The sequence below is a fragment of the Frieseomelitta varia genome, unplaced genomic scaffold (genome assembly GCF_011392965.1).
Source record: "Frieseomelitta varia isolate USP_RPSP 00005682 unplaced genomic scaffold, Fvar_1.2 scaffold_580, whole genome shotgun sequence".
Classification (NCBI taxonomy): Eukaryota; Metazoa; Arthropoda; class Insecta; order Hymenoptera; family Apidae; genus Frieseomelitta; species Frieseomelitta varia.
The window spans coordinates 299,982-320,970 of record NW_025110346.1 but is presented as its reverse complement, the minus strand read 5'-3'; the positions used below and the strand labels follow the sequence as shown (position 1 = coordinate 320,970).

General features: G+C 36.4%; 1 protein-coding gene across 11 annotated transcripts in view; it reads right to left on the bottom strand.

Annotated features, from left to right (window-relative positions):
- The window catches only part of LOC122534208 (glutamate-gated chloride channel alpha), a 111,877-nt gene that overhangs the window by 31,602 nt on the left and 59,286 nt on the right, over positions 1–20,989 (bottom strand). For 4 of the 11 annotated variants that reach the window (XM_043664600.1, XM_043664601.1, XM_043664607.1 and 1 more), the window contains exons 3-5: positions 15,936–16,106; positions 13,614–13,864; positions 3,801–3,953 (exon numbers count right to left, since the gene is read on the bottom strand). In XM_043664600.1, the coding sequence (XP_043520535.1) occupies positions 3,801–3,953; positions 13,614–13,864; positions 15,936–16,096 (565 nt within the window). In that variant the 5' untranslated portion in view covers positions 16,097–16,106. The remainder of the gene's footprint in view (positions 1–3,800; positions 3,954–13,613; positions 13,865–15,935; positions 16,107–20,989) is intronic. The other 7 variants (XM_043664604.1, XM_043664611.1, XM_043664605.1 and 4 more) reach the window with 3 other exon arrangements.

Here is a 20,989-nt window from a genome sequence, read left to right as displayed (position 1 = left end):
CAGACTCAGCGAAACTTCCGAACTAAGTATGGAAAGGATCCACAGTCACGACCATCAATTTGTGCATGGCACAAGAAATTTATGGAGACAGGGACAGTGTTGGATAAAGGAAAGAGTGGACGACCAAGAACATCCGAGTAAAACATCGATCGTATAAGAAATCGAGTACCGTCTTGATGCGCTTCGTGCAACTAATGGTGCCCATATAGAGGTGTATTAAATAAAGCAAAAAGAAACTTAAATACATACGTCTCATTTTGTAATAATTTCCACTTATCTCTTCATTTGCCGTCGTAATAAACTTTCGAGATTGTAACGAGACTTTATGGATATCCTGTACAGTTGTGTGAAGCTCGTAGTCGGAGAGTTAGGACTCGAGAACCGGTCGTCGAGAGGCGCGGTAGCACGGCGACATTCGATCGAGAAGAGGATCGCTCGCAACGGAAACGGAAAACGGAAAACGGCAACGGAAATGGGAATGGGAACGGGAATGGAAACGGAAACAAAATGATCGTTGCAGCGATGCTCCGTCTGGCGTCCGTTCTCGTTGATTCTCTCTGCCCCGTTGTCTAATCAATGATGTGCCAACGTGTTGTGACAACGCGGCATTCTTCTCGAGGGAGGGGAGGGACAAAATCGAACCAATCATTTGCTACCCGTTTGCTGCTCGTTTCTGATAAAATGTCACCCGTCTAACGAGTCCCAACCACCGATCCGATAACTGCCAACGCATTCAGCTACGCAAACGACACGCCAAACGCGCGACTCTGTCTAGTGATGCGTGTGACGTCGGTCGTGTGATAAAAATTACGCAGGCGGAATGTGGAACGAGGAATGTGCGGAGTGTGGACAATATTTAGAAAATTCGCACGTCGACGAAATCAAGCCTGCCGAGGCAGGGCGGGGAATAAATCGTTTAAAAGATATCAGAATTTTATAACAGTATTGCTCGTTTGATCTTAATTGCGTCGGGGAATGCACAGCGAAGAGTACAGACGAAAGAAAATGTAACGAAAATGCGAATGTAAATTATTTCCTGTGACAGTTAGCAGTAAGATGTGACAAAAGTATTTACATCAGTTATTATTGAGATTAATCAATTTGATTCGATGCGATTGATCGAACAGTGATCCGAATGAGCGATCGTTTTCCGTTTGCGAATGTGAGGGACATTCGTTCCTTCGATGTAAGACTAATCGTGTCGTCTTGATGTTGAACGATTGTAATAAAACCATTGTGTATAAAAATATAGTTTTTGAAATAAACCACATTTCTGTACGATCAGAATTCTCAATATATAGTAAACGAACAACGATAAAATTCCATATACGAAATAAAGAAAAGTGAAAGAATGAAAAGCATCATCTTGAATTGTACCTATAAAATATACCTTGAATTGTATTTATAGAAATATAATTTTCGAAATAAACTACACTTCAATACAATTCTCAATATATTCTTCTTCAAAGAATTCTCAATATATAGCAAACAAATAGGAAACGAACGAAAAATGAATGAATCAAAAGCGTCATCATGAATCTCGTCTTAATTTTAATGATTAAGGAGAAAAATTAAATTAAATACCGAACTATAGCTGAAAAAAATGTAATTTCGTTTTAATTTAATCAACGACTGACAAGACAGAAATAGAAGAGCAGTTAAACAAATTAAACGTCGGTCAAATTAATCGTCGATCATCCAGAAAGTTTCGTTGAATATTTTACTCTATTGCACATCTTACTGTTCGATCTCAAGCGAGAAATAATTTGAAATAAAGTAGAAACCTGCGTGGTTACGTGACTCTGGTTATGCCTTTCACTGTGCGTGTCGTGCATATTCTCCTGCATAGTCCAGTTACGCGACAAACAATAGAGAAAAAAGAAAGAAATCGACACGTTATCGACGGTTCTGCTGCGCCGCGTTTGTTCTCGATAACAGCCGGTGTATCATTACGCCGTGGAAACGAGCATTAATCGGCGGGGCACATCGGACACGAAACACGAGGCTCGCCAGGCTCGGTAAGAACCTGTTAGATATAACCGCGAGCAGTGAGCAACTCTTTTCCTTTTTTTTTTTTTACGTCCTCTTAGCACGAATGTCCCGTTTCGAGCTTCGCGTCTATCAACAACGCAAACTTTCCAACCGTTCGACTCCGCAATTTCGAGCCAACGTATCGCGCAATAACGCGGAAGAGAAAAAGGAAAAAAAAGAAATGATTTCACTCGTCGAAGGTCTAGGTCGAATTCTTCGACGTCCAGGCTTTCATTCTCGTTCGAGTCACTCGGTATATCTCGAAGTCAAGTCCGATATCCGAGATCCGAGTTTGCTCGTTGCGGAGACAATCGAAAGTGAAATTTGATCAAGAGGATTTTCTCAACGCTAGAGCTGTCGCCGTCTTCAATATTTCACGTGTAACGTGTCTCTTTGAACACGTAGCAAAGTATAGGGTGGTCACTGAAGAACTGAACGATATAAGACAAAAATAAAATAAATTTTGCAGACTGTTAATAGAGTGACTGTTAATCTTTATGTCAGACGTATATACAAGTATATGTGTGTGTGTGCTTGATCTTAACAAATATCTAGTGACTAAATTAGGCATTCATGATTGTGACAGCCTTCACTCTGATCAAAGTTATGCAACAGCAAACACGTGTGCCGCTATTATATAAAATGAAACACCTCTAAAAGTAGAGGTGCTATATATATATAAATTATTTAATAATATATATATACGTGTGTCGCTATTATATAAAATAAGACACCTCTAAAAGTAGAGGTGCTATATATATATAAATTATTTAGTAATATATATATGTAAAAAATAAAAAATAAAAAAATAATAAAAAATAAAAAAGTGTCTGTGATTATTTTAGGCGGAGTAAATACAGCAGAGGTATATATATATATACTTACTATTACTCCGCCTAAGTCATCACAGACACATACCTTTTTAATGTTTTATTATTTTATTTGGGGATATAGTTAATGGATTTTTTTCCCCGGTATTATGCGTGAAAAACATCCCTCAAATGACGCTCATCGTTTTGAAAATGAACAACTTATGACCTTTTCAAACCCTTCAGTTTTTCAGTGGTCATCCTGTACATAGGTTCCATGGAAAAATCGAAATTAGACAAGCAGACACGTGATCCTTATTTTTGACAAATATCATCAGCAACAAGAGTTTTCGAAACTCTCGTAATTGGACAAATAAAGGAGCCAAATCTCTTTGACCTAGGTTAAAAGTTCTAGCGTTGAAAATACAGAGCCAAGAACGAGAGGAAGCTTTCAAACAGCCCGAGGTCTTTTTTCTCATTGTTGACAAGAATTGTGTACACATATATATATACATAGACGATGGAAAATGTAGTTCCAATGAAAAAAAAAAAAAAAGAAAAAAAAGAAGAAAGGAAAAAGAGAAATCGATCGACCTATAAACCCTCGGTACAGAAATTCGACTGGCAACCCATTCAGTATTCGATTCCTCTCTCTTTCTCTGCACACGATCAAAACGTGCACACCCGTGGAGTACTTACACTTCGCGAATATAATATCGGAGCATAAAGTGAAAAATCGAAACGAACGGACGGATGCAAGAAACGAATATGTAGATTTCTGTACGTGTGGTGTCTCGACGACCGACGCGAGCGATGGGAACACAGAGTTGAAGAAAAAAATCCGCGGCGTCGGAGCTGAATGGCGTCGGTTCGGAGTGAGAAAAAAAAAAAGAAGTCTGTGGTGGTCTTAATTATTTCTCTAGACGAGGTTACGAGAGAAGTAAAAGCAGAAGGACGGACCGCGAAGGTGGGTGCGAAGGTGTTGGTGCGACGTGTAGTGGTTATTGTTCTGGTTCTTGTACTGGTTCTTGGGGTCGTTAGAGGAGGTCGACGACCGGTTCGACAGGCCGGTGGCGTCACCAGGCCATCGCATTCCGCAGCAGAAATCCGCATCTGTAACACCCAACAACCCCTTGCCCACGTCTCATCCTTTTTTTTTTTTTTTTCTTTTCTATCGATCAATGTAACTGTTCGATCCTGCGCTCGCCCTCGTCTTTGTTTTCCTTCGCGCGACGCGTTTCGCATTTCATTCAGCTTTCCTTTTGTCTTCTCTGTCGAGCGACAGTCTCACTTTGTCACGCGGATGGAACGATAAAAGGCACAAACAACGAATCACCGTGGCTGAGGAGAGGATAGAGAAAACACGAGGCGACAAAGAAAGTTTTGATTTACGCGCGGCACGATGTTCACACGCTCGTGTATATTTCTGGTACGAAAATGAGGTAGTAAATTGAAGAATATCTCCGTAACGGCAATTGTCATTTGTTGAATTAGTAACCTCGAGTCGCGATGCATTCCACGAGCTTCGATCTGGTTGATTTATTTCGCCTTTTCTTTATGAAGAATCAAAGAAGAAATTATGACAATTATATATATATAATTGTCATAATTTCTATATTTCAATATATATATTGCGCTGTCGATTGCGATTTAATAACTATACATTGCACACGTGTAAAAGCACGCGCGGTTGGATGCTTTTAACCTCTTTTTAATCCTCCGCTAGTAACTGGTTCGCGGACCATAACGAGTGACCGTACCGTACACAATAAATCGTCATCTTTTTGAATTCATCGGTGTATCGCTGGATAGAAATAACTAAGAGGTAATAAATTCATTCTTTGCTGTTTGCCTGGGTTAGATTTCAATATACTTGAAACAAAATAAATGATAAATAAATGAAATATTGCAATTTCAGGGCAAATATTCTCGGCGTGCGTGGCATTCCAGCGCGTTAAGAGGTTAATACCGATTTTAAAAATGTTCAAAATTTGGTAAATTTCTCTAACGTTTACCAATATTTATTCGCATACGACACATCTCACACGAAATTCCCGAAATTTACGATTCTTTTACTCGCCAACGATCCAGAGATCTGGGTTAAAAAAATAAAACGGTTATCTCGCATCTCTATCCTCTCCTTTGTCTCTCTTTCTCTTTCTCTCTCTCTAAAAAAAGCCATTTTTGAAAAAAGAATTGAACCTTCCGTTACGATTCCGACAAACTGGCATTTTGTTGTTTCTTTTTTTTTTACGAGCGATTTGTTATCCGATCGAACAGCAAAAAAAGAATAGCAACGGGAATGTGAAGGTTGTATTCATTTCGTGAGAGTCTCAGTGTGTGAATATTTCTGTGACACCCAACAACTCTTGCCCACGTCTCATCTTGTTCCTCGTACGCGAACTTCCACTTTCATCGGACAGAATTAACACTTGTCTCGTGAAATCGAGTATTTCTTTTTTTTTTTTGGGAGGGGGGAAAGGAGAGAGTTACGTAACAGTCGAACAGGAAAAAGGCAGCATTACATTTTGTGCTGTCGACGACACGAATATTTTCAATTTCACGTTGATCCTGCGCGCACAAACGCGGATCGATGTTCGTTCAATGATAAAATGATAAAAAGGATCATCGTGCCGATGGATGTTCAATTACACGATCAATTGGCTCGCGACCTGTTTAGTCCTCCTTTGCCAAATTCCTCGCGAAAGCGTTAAACGCACATTCTTCCTGACCTTTTGTTCCTTCCTCGATGTTGGTTCGGCAAAAGAGAAAGAAAAGGGGAGGGAAAGGAATTGAAAGAAACGAAAAACAAAGTGAAAAAAATTGCACAGGAAAATGAAAATCGTACAGCACGAAGGACATAACTGTACCGAAAATTAATAACCACCTGCAACAATACGAATCATTCCTTAATTACACCAAGAGTAAAGTTCAGCCTGACTGTGCCAAATTTTGAAATGATTTTCAGTAATTCTGGACGAGATGCCAACAAATTATTGATGCGAAAGATTAATTCGACGAGCGTTTAATTCTCTAGCCGAGAGAAAAGGCATTCGAACGAGATGGAAAAAATTGTTCGAGTTTGCTCGAGATTATGTAAAATACTATGTTCCTTTTATACCTGTGAAAGTTAATGGCAATAAAAAAAAAAAAAAATGGCATGCACGAAGTCTGTCGTTGCGTACGTAGATACAGTTATGCTCTCGGCTGTAACGTTGGAGAAAAGCTCAGGAAGCTGCACCATTGCGCTGCACACGAACTCGTCTCTGATGAACTTTAAATAATGAAGTTCCCATGCAGTTCGAGTTCGTGTCTTGTTCGTTTTGTCAGCGACGCGACACTTCACCCTCTGGTACTCCGTCCACCGGATTTCATATTCACCCCCTCGACGAACGACGCGTCACTTTGCTCTTCAATTTTCCTCCCTTCAGTTCGTTAGCGCCTTCAGTTCAGCGGGAAAATTCAGGGAAATTTTTCAGAATTTCGCGCGAATGTAGTTCACGTTTATCCTGATAAAGGAACAACTTTTTCCTCTCCCTCCACCCTGCTAAAGAACAGTTCTGGGGGGTGAGAATATTCTCCGCAAAGAAATTTTGATTATTCATAGTATTTTCTTACTAGTTGTCACCTTCCCACAATTTAACTTAACGATCAATAGCAGAAAATAGTTACTAAAAGGACACATTGGCAATATGTCTTTCAGTTCAGTGAATCTCCGAGCTTAATCTATTATTATATCAGTTCACTTCACTTCGGTATATTGCATCATCTTGCTAACGTGCACGTGTTACAGGAAAATCCTATTTTAAGACAGAGAATGAAAATTGAAACGAAGAGACGTACTATTTTAATCTTACATTTTCATTTTTCAACTAGTTTTCGAACATTCTTTACCATTTACGATCAATATAAATTTTAATACCTGACCTTAAACAATATAAATTTGAGAAAACAATATAAAGTTTTATAAATACAATCTATATCTACCCTTGAATGATATATTATACAATATTTTATAAACAATATTTTAACCTATAACTTTAAATAATATAAATTTTTATAAAAACAATTTATATCTACTCTTGAACAATATTTTATAAAACAACATAAATTTTTGTCCACCCTTAAACAATATAAATTTTTATAAAAACAATCTATATCTATCTTGAATAATATTTTATAAAACAATATAAATTTTTATCCACCCTTAAACAATATAAATTTTTATAAAAACAATCTATATCTACCCTTGAATAATATTTTATAAAACAACATAAATTTTTGTCCACCCTTAAACAATATAAATTTTTATAAAAACAATTTATATCTACCCTTGAATAATATTTTATAAAATAATATAAATTTTTATCCACCCTTAAACAATATAAATTTTTATAAAAACAATCTACTGATATATCTATCCTTGAAAAATATAAACTTCCTTGAACAATATAAACTTCATAGAAAAATATAAATTTTTATAAAAACAATACACATCTACCTCAAACAATATAAACTTTTATACAAGCAACATAAATTTCAATCTACCCTCTTTTTTGTATCTTATACAATTCCATAAGTATTCACGATGATCTGAAAACGTTCGAAGAAGAATTCTCACTCCCCGAATCGTTCTTTTTCTTCCCAGGAAAGAATCGTCTCGTTATCACCATCGTGCGAACTCATTTGCGCAAAATATTTTAAAACAATTTTCCAGTCGCCTCGCGCTCGAGATCATTTCTCGTCGTCGCTCGTGATTTTCATCCTGGCCACCCGCGTTCACCCGTTTATTCCGCCACGTAGAACGCGAAGTAGATGTGTGCTTAGCACGAAACAAGCAATCAACGTGTCTCTTTCGTCGCCGCAATTGAAAATGTCCCGGAGAGAAGTGTCGAGCGAGGCGATACGCGAGAGTTGTTTTCTCCAGTCTCGTCTCCACCCTTCCCATTCTCTTTTCATCTTGCGCTCCCGCACTTTCGAAAGCTCGCGCTTTCTTTACATTCGCTGGCTGAACAAATGATGCCGGTGCTCGAGGGCGTCGTCGCAGCTTTCCCGCTCCCACCGATACAAAAGAGAAACCCGTCCCTTTGTGTCCCGAGACTTTTCTTTCACAGAGGGTAAAACGCTGTCTTCCTGATAGGCACTTTACCGGACCGACCGGTGGGAAAACCGTTTCACACCCACGATCAATTACCGACCTCTCCCACCCCTATTTTTACCTTCGAGCCGAAAATTGAAAAATTCGAAAAAGAAAATCGCCGTGACGCGATATGAGATATTGGGATGGGTGCAAAAGTTTTTGCTGCTTCTCGTCCTCCTCTCTTCCCTTTTTCTCCTCTTCTTTTTTACCTCTTGCGCTGGGATGACGATTCATATTTATTATTATTTATTATTTTATTATTTTATTATATTATATTATATTATATTATTATATTTTATTATTTATTATTTTATTATATTATATTATATTATTATATTTTATTATATTATATTATATTATTATATTTTATTATTTATTATTTTATTTTATTATATTATATTATTACATTTTTTATTATTTATTATTTTATTATATTATATTATATTATTATATTTCATTATTTATTATTTTATTATATTATATTACATTATTATATTCCATTATTTATTATTTTATTATATTATATTACATTATTATATTCCATTATTTATTATTTTATTATATTATATTATATTATTATATTTATATTCAGTTTTAAGTATATTGAAACATAATTCAAAACAAATGATAGATTTATTACTTCTTAGTCATTTCTATCCAATGATATGCCGACGAATTCGAAAAGGAGACACATTATTGTCCATTAATTATGGTCCGCGAACCAGTTACCAGCGCAAGAGGTTGAGTAAATTAAAATACGAATCTAAATGGGAGCACGTAATAATGGCACGTGGAGAACTTGCAAAACAGCATACGTGATAAACAGTGCGCACAAGCTTGCGCGGCACAGTTGACAAATATTTTTGCAAGCGTGTAGCTTGCAAAAATATTTGTCGATCGTTCGGCAATAAAGGTAGAAATCGGAGGGGAGAGACGTATTCAACCTCTCGCGCTGGAATCGACAATTTTTTTTTTTTGTCCCAAAATTGCAACATTCTCTCAGTTTTCAAGTGTATTTAAATGTAACCCAGGCAAAACAAACGACAAGTTTATTATTTCTTAATAATTTCTAACACCGACGAGTTTAAAAAGAAAGCGACGAATTATTGTACACGGTCCGGTCACTCGTTATGGTCCGCGCGAACCAGCGCAAGGTGTTAAATTAATACAAATGGCCGGACTCGTTCACAAATGAGAAGCAAGTCGAACGCAATTCGTTGACCGTTTCATAAACCTCAAGAACCAATTGTTGTTTAAATAATCGGAAATATTATTGATTATTATTATTATTATTATTATTATTATTATTATCATCATCACAGAGATTGATCGAAGATGACCGGAAGGAAATAAATAGAAAAAAAATGGATAAACAACATTTAAAAAAAAAAAGAAAGAAAAAACAGTCGTTATATCTCCGTCATAATTGTTTCGACGAGAGCCAGCAGAAACTTTCGCAACTATCCGCAAGGTGAGTCGCGTTACACCTTGTCAGCTTTGAACACGCGCCTTGCACCTTTCAGCGTGCCCCGTATCTTGATCGACCGACGAAATTTGGCACGATCGAACTGTGAATTCTCGCAATTCGTTGCATCCGTACCGCAAGTGCCAAATAAACGTTCTCGACGAAACGGTTAATTAATATCCGGCCAGCGGTTAGTCCAGATCAATGTTAGCCAGAGATCAAAGCGTCGGCTGACAATTCGTCGGCTACAAAAGCGAAGTCGATAAAGTCGAGCAGTTGGATACGGAAGAGCGTGAAGTGCCCACTGTTTCGGAAACAACGTTTACAATATCGACTACTTAACGTCGATTGCTTAACCATTTCCTTCGAGCGGTTTCACTCGAGCATCGTGCCAAGTTGTTTTGTTCGATTCGTTTGCGTTATGTTTGACGCAAAACCCCCTGTCGGGGTTGAAGTTGCCATGCAGCGCATTCGTACTCCAGATTCAAGTTTCCTTTCCTAATTACTTTGTTCTCGATCAAAATCTAAACCACGCGAATCTAAAAAAAAACTGCGTAAACGGGCAGTTTCCACTTTGTCAGCTTGGGAAGCGCTATCGCGTCGCGATTCTTCAACCGTTTCAGTGCCATTCAGCGTTTATATTTGTATTTATATTTATTCATAATATTTATTACGTTATAATTATATATTATATTATATTGTTATATATATTATATATTATATTATAATATTTATCCATAAAAAATATTATATTATATTAAAAAATATTATTAATTAAATATTATATTTAATTAAATTAATATAATATATTTTATTAAATATTATTAATGTAATATGAATATATATTACATTAAAAAATATTATATTATAATATCTATTCATAAAAAATTATAAAAAGAATTAATATTTTAATATATAAAAATATTAATATTATAATATATATTTGTTAGATTTAATTTATCTATTTAAATATCATAAGAAAAGTATAAACATGTGTGTGTGTGTGTGTGTGTGTGTGTGTGTATAAACATATTTATGTATTTATAAAATATATATAAATATATATATATATAGATATTTATAAAATATGTATAAATATATATATATATATATTTATAAAATATGTATAAATATATATATATATATATTTATAAAATATGTATAAATATATAATTATTTATAAAATGTATATTTTTCGTATTTCACTATCCAACATGGTTCTTTTTTTAAATAGCCCGTGGCACTAAAACGTTTCAAGGTTGAGTTACTTAATTTACTTGTACATAGTGTAAATATCTACCAAAACAGTTAAGTTCCTTAATTAATTATTCAATTAATTAATTAATTAATTACGTATATCGCAAAATTTCGACACTTTCCTTTCGTTTCTCCTTTTTTTTTCTTTTTTGGTTTTGTAGGCGATTCGATGATCGCGCGGTGGACTACAGAGAACGAGGGTGAAGAACGCTTGAAACGGTAACGGAGGTGCATATCGCGACAGCTGTTGCAATTATCTCGAACGAGTTTGCTAACGCGTAACAGCTGCGAACTACTGGCTGGCAGTTTACCGCCGCATACGCAACGATCCTTTGGTACATTTCGATAGAAGCTTCTCTCTCTGCGAAAGCTTTGTTTAAGCGGAACGTTTTGGTTTGCAAGAGAGCCGGGTTCGGGCGGTCCGTCTGACTTTCGGTCCTTCTCCCGCTGAAACATCGCAGATCGGAATGGAAGCACTCACTGTGTTTCACTCACTGCGTTTTACTTTTTAAGCGCGAGAAAGAAAAACTGCGAATATTCTATAATTCTTTCGACTGGTATTGGATTGTTCGGAAATTTCGCGGCATTTTCTCGATAATTGATGAAATTAAACCTTTTAAGTGTCCAGTCCGTGCTATACTATTGTATTATAATTAATGACAAAATAATTATATAAGTATTATATAATTATTATATAATACTTATATTATATAATTAATGACAAAATAATTATATAAGCATTATATAATTATATAATTGTAATTATAATAGTATTATAATAAATAATATAATAATAAATATATTAATAAATATAATAATATTGTAATTAGTGACAAAATAATTATATAAGTATTATATAATTATATAATTATAATTGTAACAGTATTATAGCAAATAACATAATAATAAATATAATAATATTATAATTAGTGACAAAATAATTATATAATTATAATAGTATTGTAATAAACAATATAATAATAAACTATAATAAAAAATATAATAATATTATATAATTAATGACAAAATAATTGGTTTACTCATCAGATGAACAAATATATCAAAAAGTGTACGTTTCAAGGTGAATTTGTTTTGTTAAAATTAAACTTGTTTTGAATTAATGAACTTGTTCATTAAAATTAGACATTTATTTTAAGTAATTCAATTAAATAATCTCTTAATTATACAATTGTGCTTGCTTCAAGAGATGTGCAAGAGCACTCTCACTTTGAGAGGTAGAAATTTTTATTAAATAACAAAGCTACTTTTGTTTGTCGAAATGTGAATTCTGTGGAGAAATTTTTTTGACGCTTACCGTCCGAATCATCCGAACAGTCTAATACTCTATTCTCTTTGAATCGCGTCGATACATTCTGCGTAATTCGATTTTTCCCTTCGCCGCTTTTCGATATAAAATCCTTCGTTGCTGAATCGACGGATCGACGTGTTAAAAATTCAGAAAATTCCCGTTCGAGTCGAGATGTACTCGCTCGATCATACAAAGGGAAACGATTTCAAACGGTATTGTTGCTTTCAGCAAGCTTGTTTCTCGCAGCGTCACGCGAGACGAAGGCATTATAATTATAGTACGAAACAGACGCGTCAAACTGTTTCCGTCGGCGGCATGCTTGTCTCGCAATAGAGGCGCGGGAAGCAACGTTCCATTCGATCGATAATTAATTGCCAAGAGGCAAGCAAATTGACACATTCGAACAAATCTAGGCCACATACCACTGACTCGCAAATCTCAAATTTATTATTAAAGCGATGACGCAAACATTCCCCTCCCGTGACGTCCGAAGCCACTAGACTTTTTTTTTTTCTATTTCCTTCAGCCAGCGTTTTCGCTTCGGTGAAAGAAAGAAAAAAGAAAAAAAACTCTTGCCAATGTGCAAGATTCAAGTGCGTCGTACCAAGCGTCTCGTTAATAAAATAAAAAAAAAAGGAGAACTTTCTTTGCTAGAAACGAAAAAAATGTTCGTTGATAAAATTACCCGAAAGTTGAAATACCTCGAATTCGGAGAGGGGGGACCGCTCGATTATTACGAGAAACTCGACGATCGCGAGTGGAAGATTTCAAATATATATTCGCGGACTTCTGGCGAGTTTATTCGATTTATGGTGATAAAAATGTTGGCAAGCCCCCGATGACGGAGATGATTTCAATCTCGGGAAGAATCCCGGTTGCCAGGGACTGTGAATTTATCGCTGGTCTGAATTGGATTTCGGGAACGGTGGCAGCCTTCGCGACGACGATGTGAGGTAAACAGCTATTGGCAGCGAGCGGCCATTGGTAGCAGTAGCAGCAGCAGCAGCAGCAGCCAGTGATATTGGGCCGATATTGGTCAGACGGGTCGCCCGATTCCGCCGGCTTTTCGCCTCGATATCAAAGAGACCGATTATTACTTTCTCCCTTCCGTGTTTTCATTCACATTTTCTACTCCCTTTTCTTCACTTCCCCCCCTCCCCCCCTCTCCCCACCATTTGGCTCCTCTCCTCTCTTCGTCTCTCGTACGCACGCGTCACTGTTTCCTTTAAAAACGAACGCGAGCCTCTTCCTCTCCACTTTCCAAGCCGTAATATCTTTCTCTCTCTCTCTCTCTCTCTCTCTCTCTCTCTCTCTCTCTTTTCTTTTCTTTTCTTTTTTTTTTTTTAAATCGGACACACGACGCGCGAACTCGCGACAGAGGGAAAGAAAGAGAAGAGAAGAAGAAGAAGAAGAAGAAGAAGAAAAAAAAAGAAAATAGAAAAAAAAAAGAAAAGGGAAAGAGATAAGTGGAGGGGGAGACCGAGAAGAGTAAAACAGGACGAGAGAACCGGATTTCCTCACTTTTCGTTCGTTTGGATTCATCGCTTCTCTCGTCATGCCGATTGCAGCAGTGATTTCAAGTCGATTTCTACTATAGAGTACCCTTTTGACGAGGGGTGAGCAGTGAGCTGTGGTTGTGTGGTGCTGTATGGTGGTAGCGGTGCCGGTGGTGTTCGAGGTGCTCTGGATGATCAGGGTCATTGGGTACGAGGTAGTCAGGGGTGTAGTCGTCTTGACGGGTGTGGGGCGGGGGCCTCAGTGTACCTTGGACCGGGGGCAGAAGCCGCTTGTCGTAACGCGTCGACAGCAGCAGGTTGTCCAGGATCTCCTTGTCCGACTTGCCCTCCTCGAAGCTGCAACACAACGTATTGTAGCCAGCCCCGGCGAGAAAACCACCACCAGGGGGATTTTTCCTTTTCCTCGCTCATTCTTTTTGCTTTTTCTTTTTTTGTTTCTTTCTCTCCTTTATCCTTTCGTGTCGTCGGATCTCACCCCCGAATCTCTCTCTCTCTCTCTCTCTCTCTTTCTCTCTCTGCAGCCACCCCGAAGGTCGATCTTCGCGTTTACTCGCGTTTCACGCGACCTTCGAGGTGTCCAAAGATCGGTTTCCCTGAGAAATGCGTATTCGTATACGGCTACACACGTTAAAAGGGAAACTCACACGATCTACGGAAAATTATTCCATGATAGTTACGCAGCTCTCTAAAACGCACTATATGTGGATAAATGTGTATACATGTACAGGGTGTCCCGTACGAAGCTGACCACGCGAATTTTTTCGCCTGAGCTACAGAGAAAAATTCGTTTCAAACGAAACGTTACGTTGCTTCGAGGAGAACGTCGTATGATAGCCACGGATCTCTTGTCCTGGGTGGTCGTGCTTCCGAGATTTCAAAGTGATCTTCGCTTTTTTTCAAACAGAACTGTACATATTTTCGAATTTACAGTTTTCTCTTAAACTATTCGTCTGTAACTACAGAGGAAAATTCGTTTCAAACGAAACGTTACGTTGCTTCGAGACGAACGTCGTATGGTGGCCACGGATCTCTTGTCCTGGGTGGTCGTGCTTCCGAGATTTCAAAGTGATCTTTGCTTTTTTTCAAGCAGAACTGTACATATTTTCGAATTTACAGTTTTCTCTTAAACTATTCGTCTGTAACTACAGAGGAAAATTCGTTTCAAACGAAAAGTTACGTTGCTTCGAGACGAACGTCGTATGGTGGCCACGGATCTCTTGTCTTGTGCTTCCGAGACTTCAAAGTCTCTCCTTTTATCAAACAGAATTGTATACTTTTGAATTTACAATCAATCGAACTGAATTAATCTTGACGCCAACTACCGAGACTGTGAACTCAAAAATATATATACAGTTCTATATATAAAAAAAGAAAAAAACAAAGATCTTGGAGGGATGAACCAACTATGCAACTATTCGTGGACATCATAAGATATATGTACATACGTAAGTTTTATTCGAAACATTTTTTAGAAAGAATATTTCTCAGAGAAAATTGCGCGGTTAGCTTCGTTAGGAACAACCCCGCACATGTATATACGCGAAAAGAACAGCCTCTACCTTCGAGCGATCATCGAATTATTCTGTAAGTTCGCTATTCAACATCTGTTGCTTCGATCGTGACTACATCGCGACCACTAGGTATCCAAACTTGTCTACACGGGCTAAACGTGTAACAATGCAATCGAACGAATCGTCGGGACGCCGGTCAAGCGTGAGCGATTCGAGTCCCTGTTCAGTTTCACGATCCCAAGAGTGTGATCCTTAGTCGACGAGCACGTTACTAGTCGCTACGTTCACCGTGTCCGTGGCAATAAATTTTAAATCTCCTCTGGTCCATCGTCATTATCGTTTCGATCGCTATGATAAATTTCCAACGAGTCCACCGAGCGCAGCTTCGACCGGCGTCCCGGTTAATAAAGAGACAAGTTCGCGCAATATCGAAACGTAAAACAAGAGCCTTCGAAACATGATACGAGGCGACATCAACGACGATCCTCTATGTTCCATGCAAAACAATTGTATATCGTGTATCTCGTTTCGCGAGCGGGTTCCAATCTTTTCCCCCGGTATTACTCGATCATCGCATACGCTACGACACGTTGTCGTCGTCGTTTATAATGTCGCTCCCTCGATCCTATCACAAGCAACACAATGTCCTCTACTCTCTAGTATCTCTCTCTCTCTCTTAGCTTCTCGATCTCCCATCTCGGCCAAACTTTTCACATTTTTTTTGAAAACGCCACGCGATTTTCCATCGCTCTGCGAAGTTTGCAAAAGTTTGCGAGAGTTACGAGAGGAAAGTATGTTCGCCGAGTTCGATCGGGAAGTTAAGAGCAGATTCGAAACGGATCGAAGAAAGTGTATTTATATAATATAATCGTGTGATTCGTGATAATAATACGTACATGTCCTCGGCACGCACGAGAGTGACAAGAGTGAGGGCAAGTGTGAGGATACAGAGGATGGTGAAGATGAGGGAGCTTGCGAGGGAGGTGAGAGACAGCGAGAGGACGGACGAGAGGCGGCCGCCACCACCCGCACACCGCCCTAGCGCCACCCAACCCATTCTATGTCATCTGAAACAGAAAGCACGTTTTCCATTATTAGTATTCCATCTGTAGCCCCCGTCGTCGAAACGAAATGTCATCCGTGGGACGTGCAAACAAAAGCGACGCGCACCGAGCCTGGAATATTTCCACGGCATTGTCCCGCTATCGTTGCAGATAAACGCGATCCCACAGCTAGAAATATATAACGCTATAAATCATTTAGTGTATAATTCACTCAGCTGCCTTTCGAACGCATTCGCTATCTGGCCGATGGTAGCCAGGGGGGATGAAAAAACAGGCGAAAACGTTGAAACAAACGGGTTTGTTTGCTTACGGTACGGTGCACACTTTTTCAATTTTTTACGTTTATTAAGTTTTAAAGAATTACTAAGTATCACAGTATCGAGTGTTAAAAAAATTATTAAGTACTACAGTGTCAAGTATTGAAGAATTATTAAAGTATCAGGTATTAAAGAATTATTAAGTATTGAAGTATCAGGTATTAAAGAGTTATTAAGTATTGAAGTATCAAGTATTAAAGAATTATTAAGTACTACAGCATCAAGTATTGAAGAATTATTAAAGTATCAAGTATTAAAAAGTTATTAAGTACTGAAGTATCAACTGTTAAAAAATTATTAAGTACTACAGTATCAAGTATTAAAGAATTATTAAATATTAAAATGTCAAGTATTAAAGAATTATTAAGTATTGAAGTATCAAGTATTAAAAAATTATTAAGTATTACAGTATTAAAGAATTATTAAGTATTACAGTATCAAGTATTAAAGAATTATTAAGTATTAAAGTATCAAGTATTAAAGTATTAAGTATTAAAGTGTCAAATATTAAAGAATTATTAAGTATTAAAGTGTCAAGTATTAAAGAATTATTAAATATCAGAGTATTAAGTATTAAAGAATTATTTACAAGTAACACATTGGTACTTGTGTGGTCGTTGTATGGTATTCAATTTTCAACGTATCGCGAAAGAAATTTCAAATTCTAAATGTACAAATTTCACATTTAAATTACGAAATTACAACGTCCGTTCTGTGATAAAAATCTCACGACAAATACACGCGCAAAAGTACAAATACACGCATAATTTGAAAAATTATGCAAGCAAGAAACAAGTCCAGTTGAATCGTTCAGTGTTTTCCAGAAACATCGTGCCTATATGACGGTTAGAGAAACGAGCACCGACGAATTTTGATCAAAGACGATCGAACGCATACGATTGACCTTCGCCGCGTGGACGTGATCACTCGGTAGACATTTCTTTCTTTCCTCGTTGCTCGATGGAGGCCCGGTTAAAAATGTTCCTCCACGTATACCGCTTTGCCTCAGCGACGAGCGTATTAAAAGAGGGGTGAAAGGTTATCCCTCAAAGACCTGTGTGAGTATACACATTTGATCTACGACCTTTTGCGCGGCTCGTACGTATCCGACTCACGGATAGCGCAGTCTAGCGACCCGACCAGACGATCCCTTTTAACAGAAACCGACAAATGGGCCACACGAGTTCCAAAAGCTCGAATATCGCAGCTATATCGCAAGTTTGTTTCACCTTGCTTTTACGCTGCCTTTGTTCCACCTTTGTTCGACTGCGAGCACGAAATCAAGCGATTCGACGGAGACTAATATCTTGTTCCCCTTCTCCTCTTTCTTATGAACCCGCGAAACGTAACAGAGGTATCATACTTACGTACAGAATACGTATAATAATCGATCATTCTATTTTTCTTCTTTATTTGATTGTATTTTTCTTAACGTTGGAACAACCGATAATTAGATAATATTAAATTAAAATTAAAATAATAATTTAAAATCAAAACCGACGTGAAAATTTCCATTGGAGACATGGAAACAAAGGAAATGGAATAACTCTGTAATACAACGGAGTGCACTTTTATTTACGCAATTTTACGAAAAATTATTCAAATTCACTAAAAATACGCTGTTATTTTATATGTGTAAAATTTCTAACGAAAATCATGAACTAGTTATTTTTGGTTGTTCTGTTAAGAAGTTCAAATTACTTTAGTTTAATATACAACAAGTTTGAAGTTTAATAATAAGTTGTATAAGTTTAAAATTTAATAACAAGCTTAAAACGTATAAATTTAATCTTTTACAACATTGTCTCATTTATTGCATTTATATGTGTGCATAGAGTGAGAACAAGAATAGAGTTGGGTAAAATGCAACAATTTGATAATAGAAAAACAAATAAGAAATTACAAACGATTTACAAGAGAAACGAAGCGATATAATTCAAGACTACTAATTTCGAACTGCTATTCGTACATTGTTGGCTGGTCACTTCATATCACATGTGTCTATATTTTAAAAATTTTATTTTACACATTTCCCGCTTCACCGTTATATTTCATTAACCATTTTTACCATTTTGACTATATATTGTATTATTATATTACTATTACTTTATTTTATTGTTACATTTTGTCAACCACTTTACCACTTTAATCACACATTTTATACCATTGAAAAAAACAACGAATCGAAGTTACTAATTCCCCGAGTTTTAATTAAAATAAGACGACAATTCCAAAGATTTTCTCTCAATAATTGAAGCTCTGATTATAAACTGTTACGAAGTTGTGAAAATCGTACTGGCCACTATACATATAATCTGTTGCTTCAATTATATTTAAAAATACCAACACAAGCACGTTTATTCCATCGAAGCATTAAAAATCGTCTCTCTGTTTGCTGAAGGAACGAGATATCAAAAGTTGGAGTTAAAAGCTTGATACGAGTCCGTTTGTTTTAATCCCTTATTCTTTCTTATCTTCCTCGCCAGCGGCTCTAAAGAGCCGTTTTCAATCTTCTCGAGACACGAAGCGTTTTCGCTTTGAGATGTAAAATTTGCAAAGACGCTCGCAAATTGCCGTGGCGCGGAGCTGCAAGACGCATTAAAGCCTTTGCAAAGAGTAAGTCGACCGTAGGGGAAACGACGTCTGATTGTGGAGTTGTCGCGAGACGACATTTGTGTTCGTTTTCGCGTGACGTAGGTAGTTTTCTAGTAGGTTTGCTATGCAGGACCGTTCCCGAGTATCTTCGCGGAAGCGTCGAAAACCATTTTCACTCTCTCTCTCTCTCTCTCTGCTCGACCATGACGAAAGATTTCATTCCAATCTTTCGTTAAATATTTATCACGTGATTGGATCGATGAAAAAGTAATTCAGAGTATTTCTTTTTTTTTTTTTTTTTTTTTAACAGACGAACATGACGTAAACTTCATTTTAAATTCGTCGTGTAATCTGACATATGCTTGTTCAAGCTCTTCACGATTTTTCGTCAATTTCAAAATGAAAGAGGATCAGAAATATTTTCGTCGTATTTTGCTGTATTGCTTTTGAAATGGGGAGAAAATGTTCAAGTGCAAGTTTATAAAACATTATCTGATGTGTACGATGATAATGTCAGAATTGGTTTGCTATTATTTCACTGTATGATGAAAATATCAAATCAATTTTTTTTTTTTTTTTTTAAGCATAAGAATCTTCTTTTTGAAAGGATAAGAATTTTTTTTTTAAAAAGGATAAGAGCTTTCTCGAACACGAAATCATAAAGTTGGCTGGAAGATGGCAAATAGTAATCGAACGAATATATTTATATCAAGAAGCTTTTGTTTCTCATAAAAAGATTTGCTTTTCGTTTCTTTTTGGCCAATCATTTCCTCTGCAAATAATAGAATAGTGTAATGCTATATTTTGTAAATAGTGAATGTTCCTCTAATAATTTCTTAACCAAAAATATAAATTAACATGAATTGCATTACATTATGTTACGTTACATATTGTACTAATTAATACAAATTAACAATATTATATTAATTAATATAACAATTATTAACGATATTAAATTAATATAACAATATAACAATTATTAACAATATTAAATTAATATAACAATATAACAATTATTAACAATATTAAATTAATATAACAATTATTAACAATATTAAATTAATATAACAATTATTAACAATATTAAATTAATATAACAATATAACAATATTATAATTAATATATTAATTAATATAACAACATTATACTAATTAATATAAATTAACAACAGATTAGAGATTTAACTCTTACAATCGAGGACAATCACAATCGTGACAATTTGCAAAATTTAACTTTCTCATGCACATTTAATAAAAAAAAATGATCAAGGAGCAATGATTGATTGAAATACATATTTAGGCCATGTATTCTATTTACGTAAATATTTGCAGGCCATTTGTTATATTTGATATAATACAACTGGAACACTTACTGTACTAGTAAGTAATCTCGTAAAAAGGTTTTACAAGCGTCCGGTTAAATCAACCGCGATCTTTGCAGAGTTAAACGTACCGAATCGAGCGAACGCGGAATGATCAGCGATATCCTTCATTTACTCAAATCCCATTAGTACACGAGCACGGTAACAAGATTCGATCCACCAGAGGGGGTGAAAAACGGAAACTAACTCTTTTTCATTCTTTCAAATTGGCAATCGGTGTCTTCCAGCGCTGTGGCTTCTAATCCAATATAGCTTAAATCCGTGAGAGTCAACGTTTAGACGCGATGTTGGACGTTTCGTTTCGATCGAAGCTCACCTCGGCTCAAGCAATAACACAATGATTCACACACTTATTTTCCTTCAATTGATTTTCATCCAAATAATTGTGCCCTCCCCCCCCTTTTTTTTTAAAGCGAATTTCAATCCACTTCAGTTATTTTTTTTTTTTTTTATATATAGAGGTTTAAAGCCGCATCGACTACGAGGTGTTTAGCGACGTGCTGGAATTTTCTCTCTATATCTGGTCTAGTAGTTGGGTCTCTTTTAGGTAGTTGATAACGTTTTTTTTTTTTTTTTTTTTTTTTTTTTTTTTT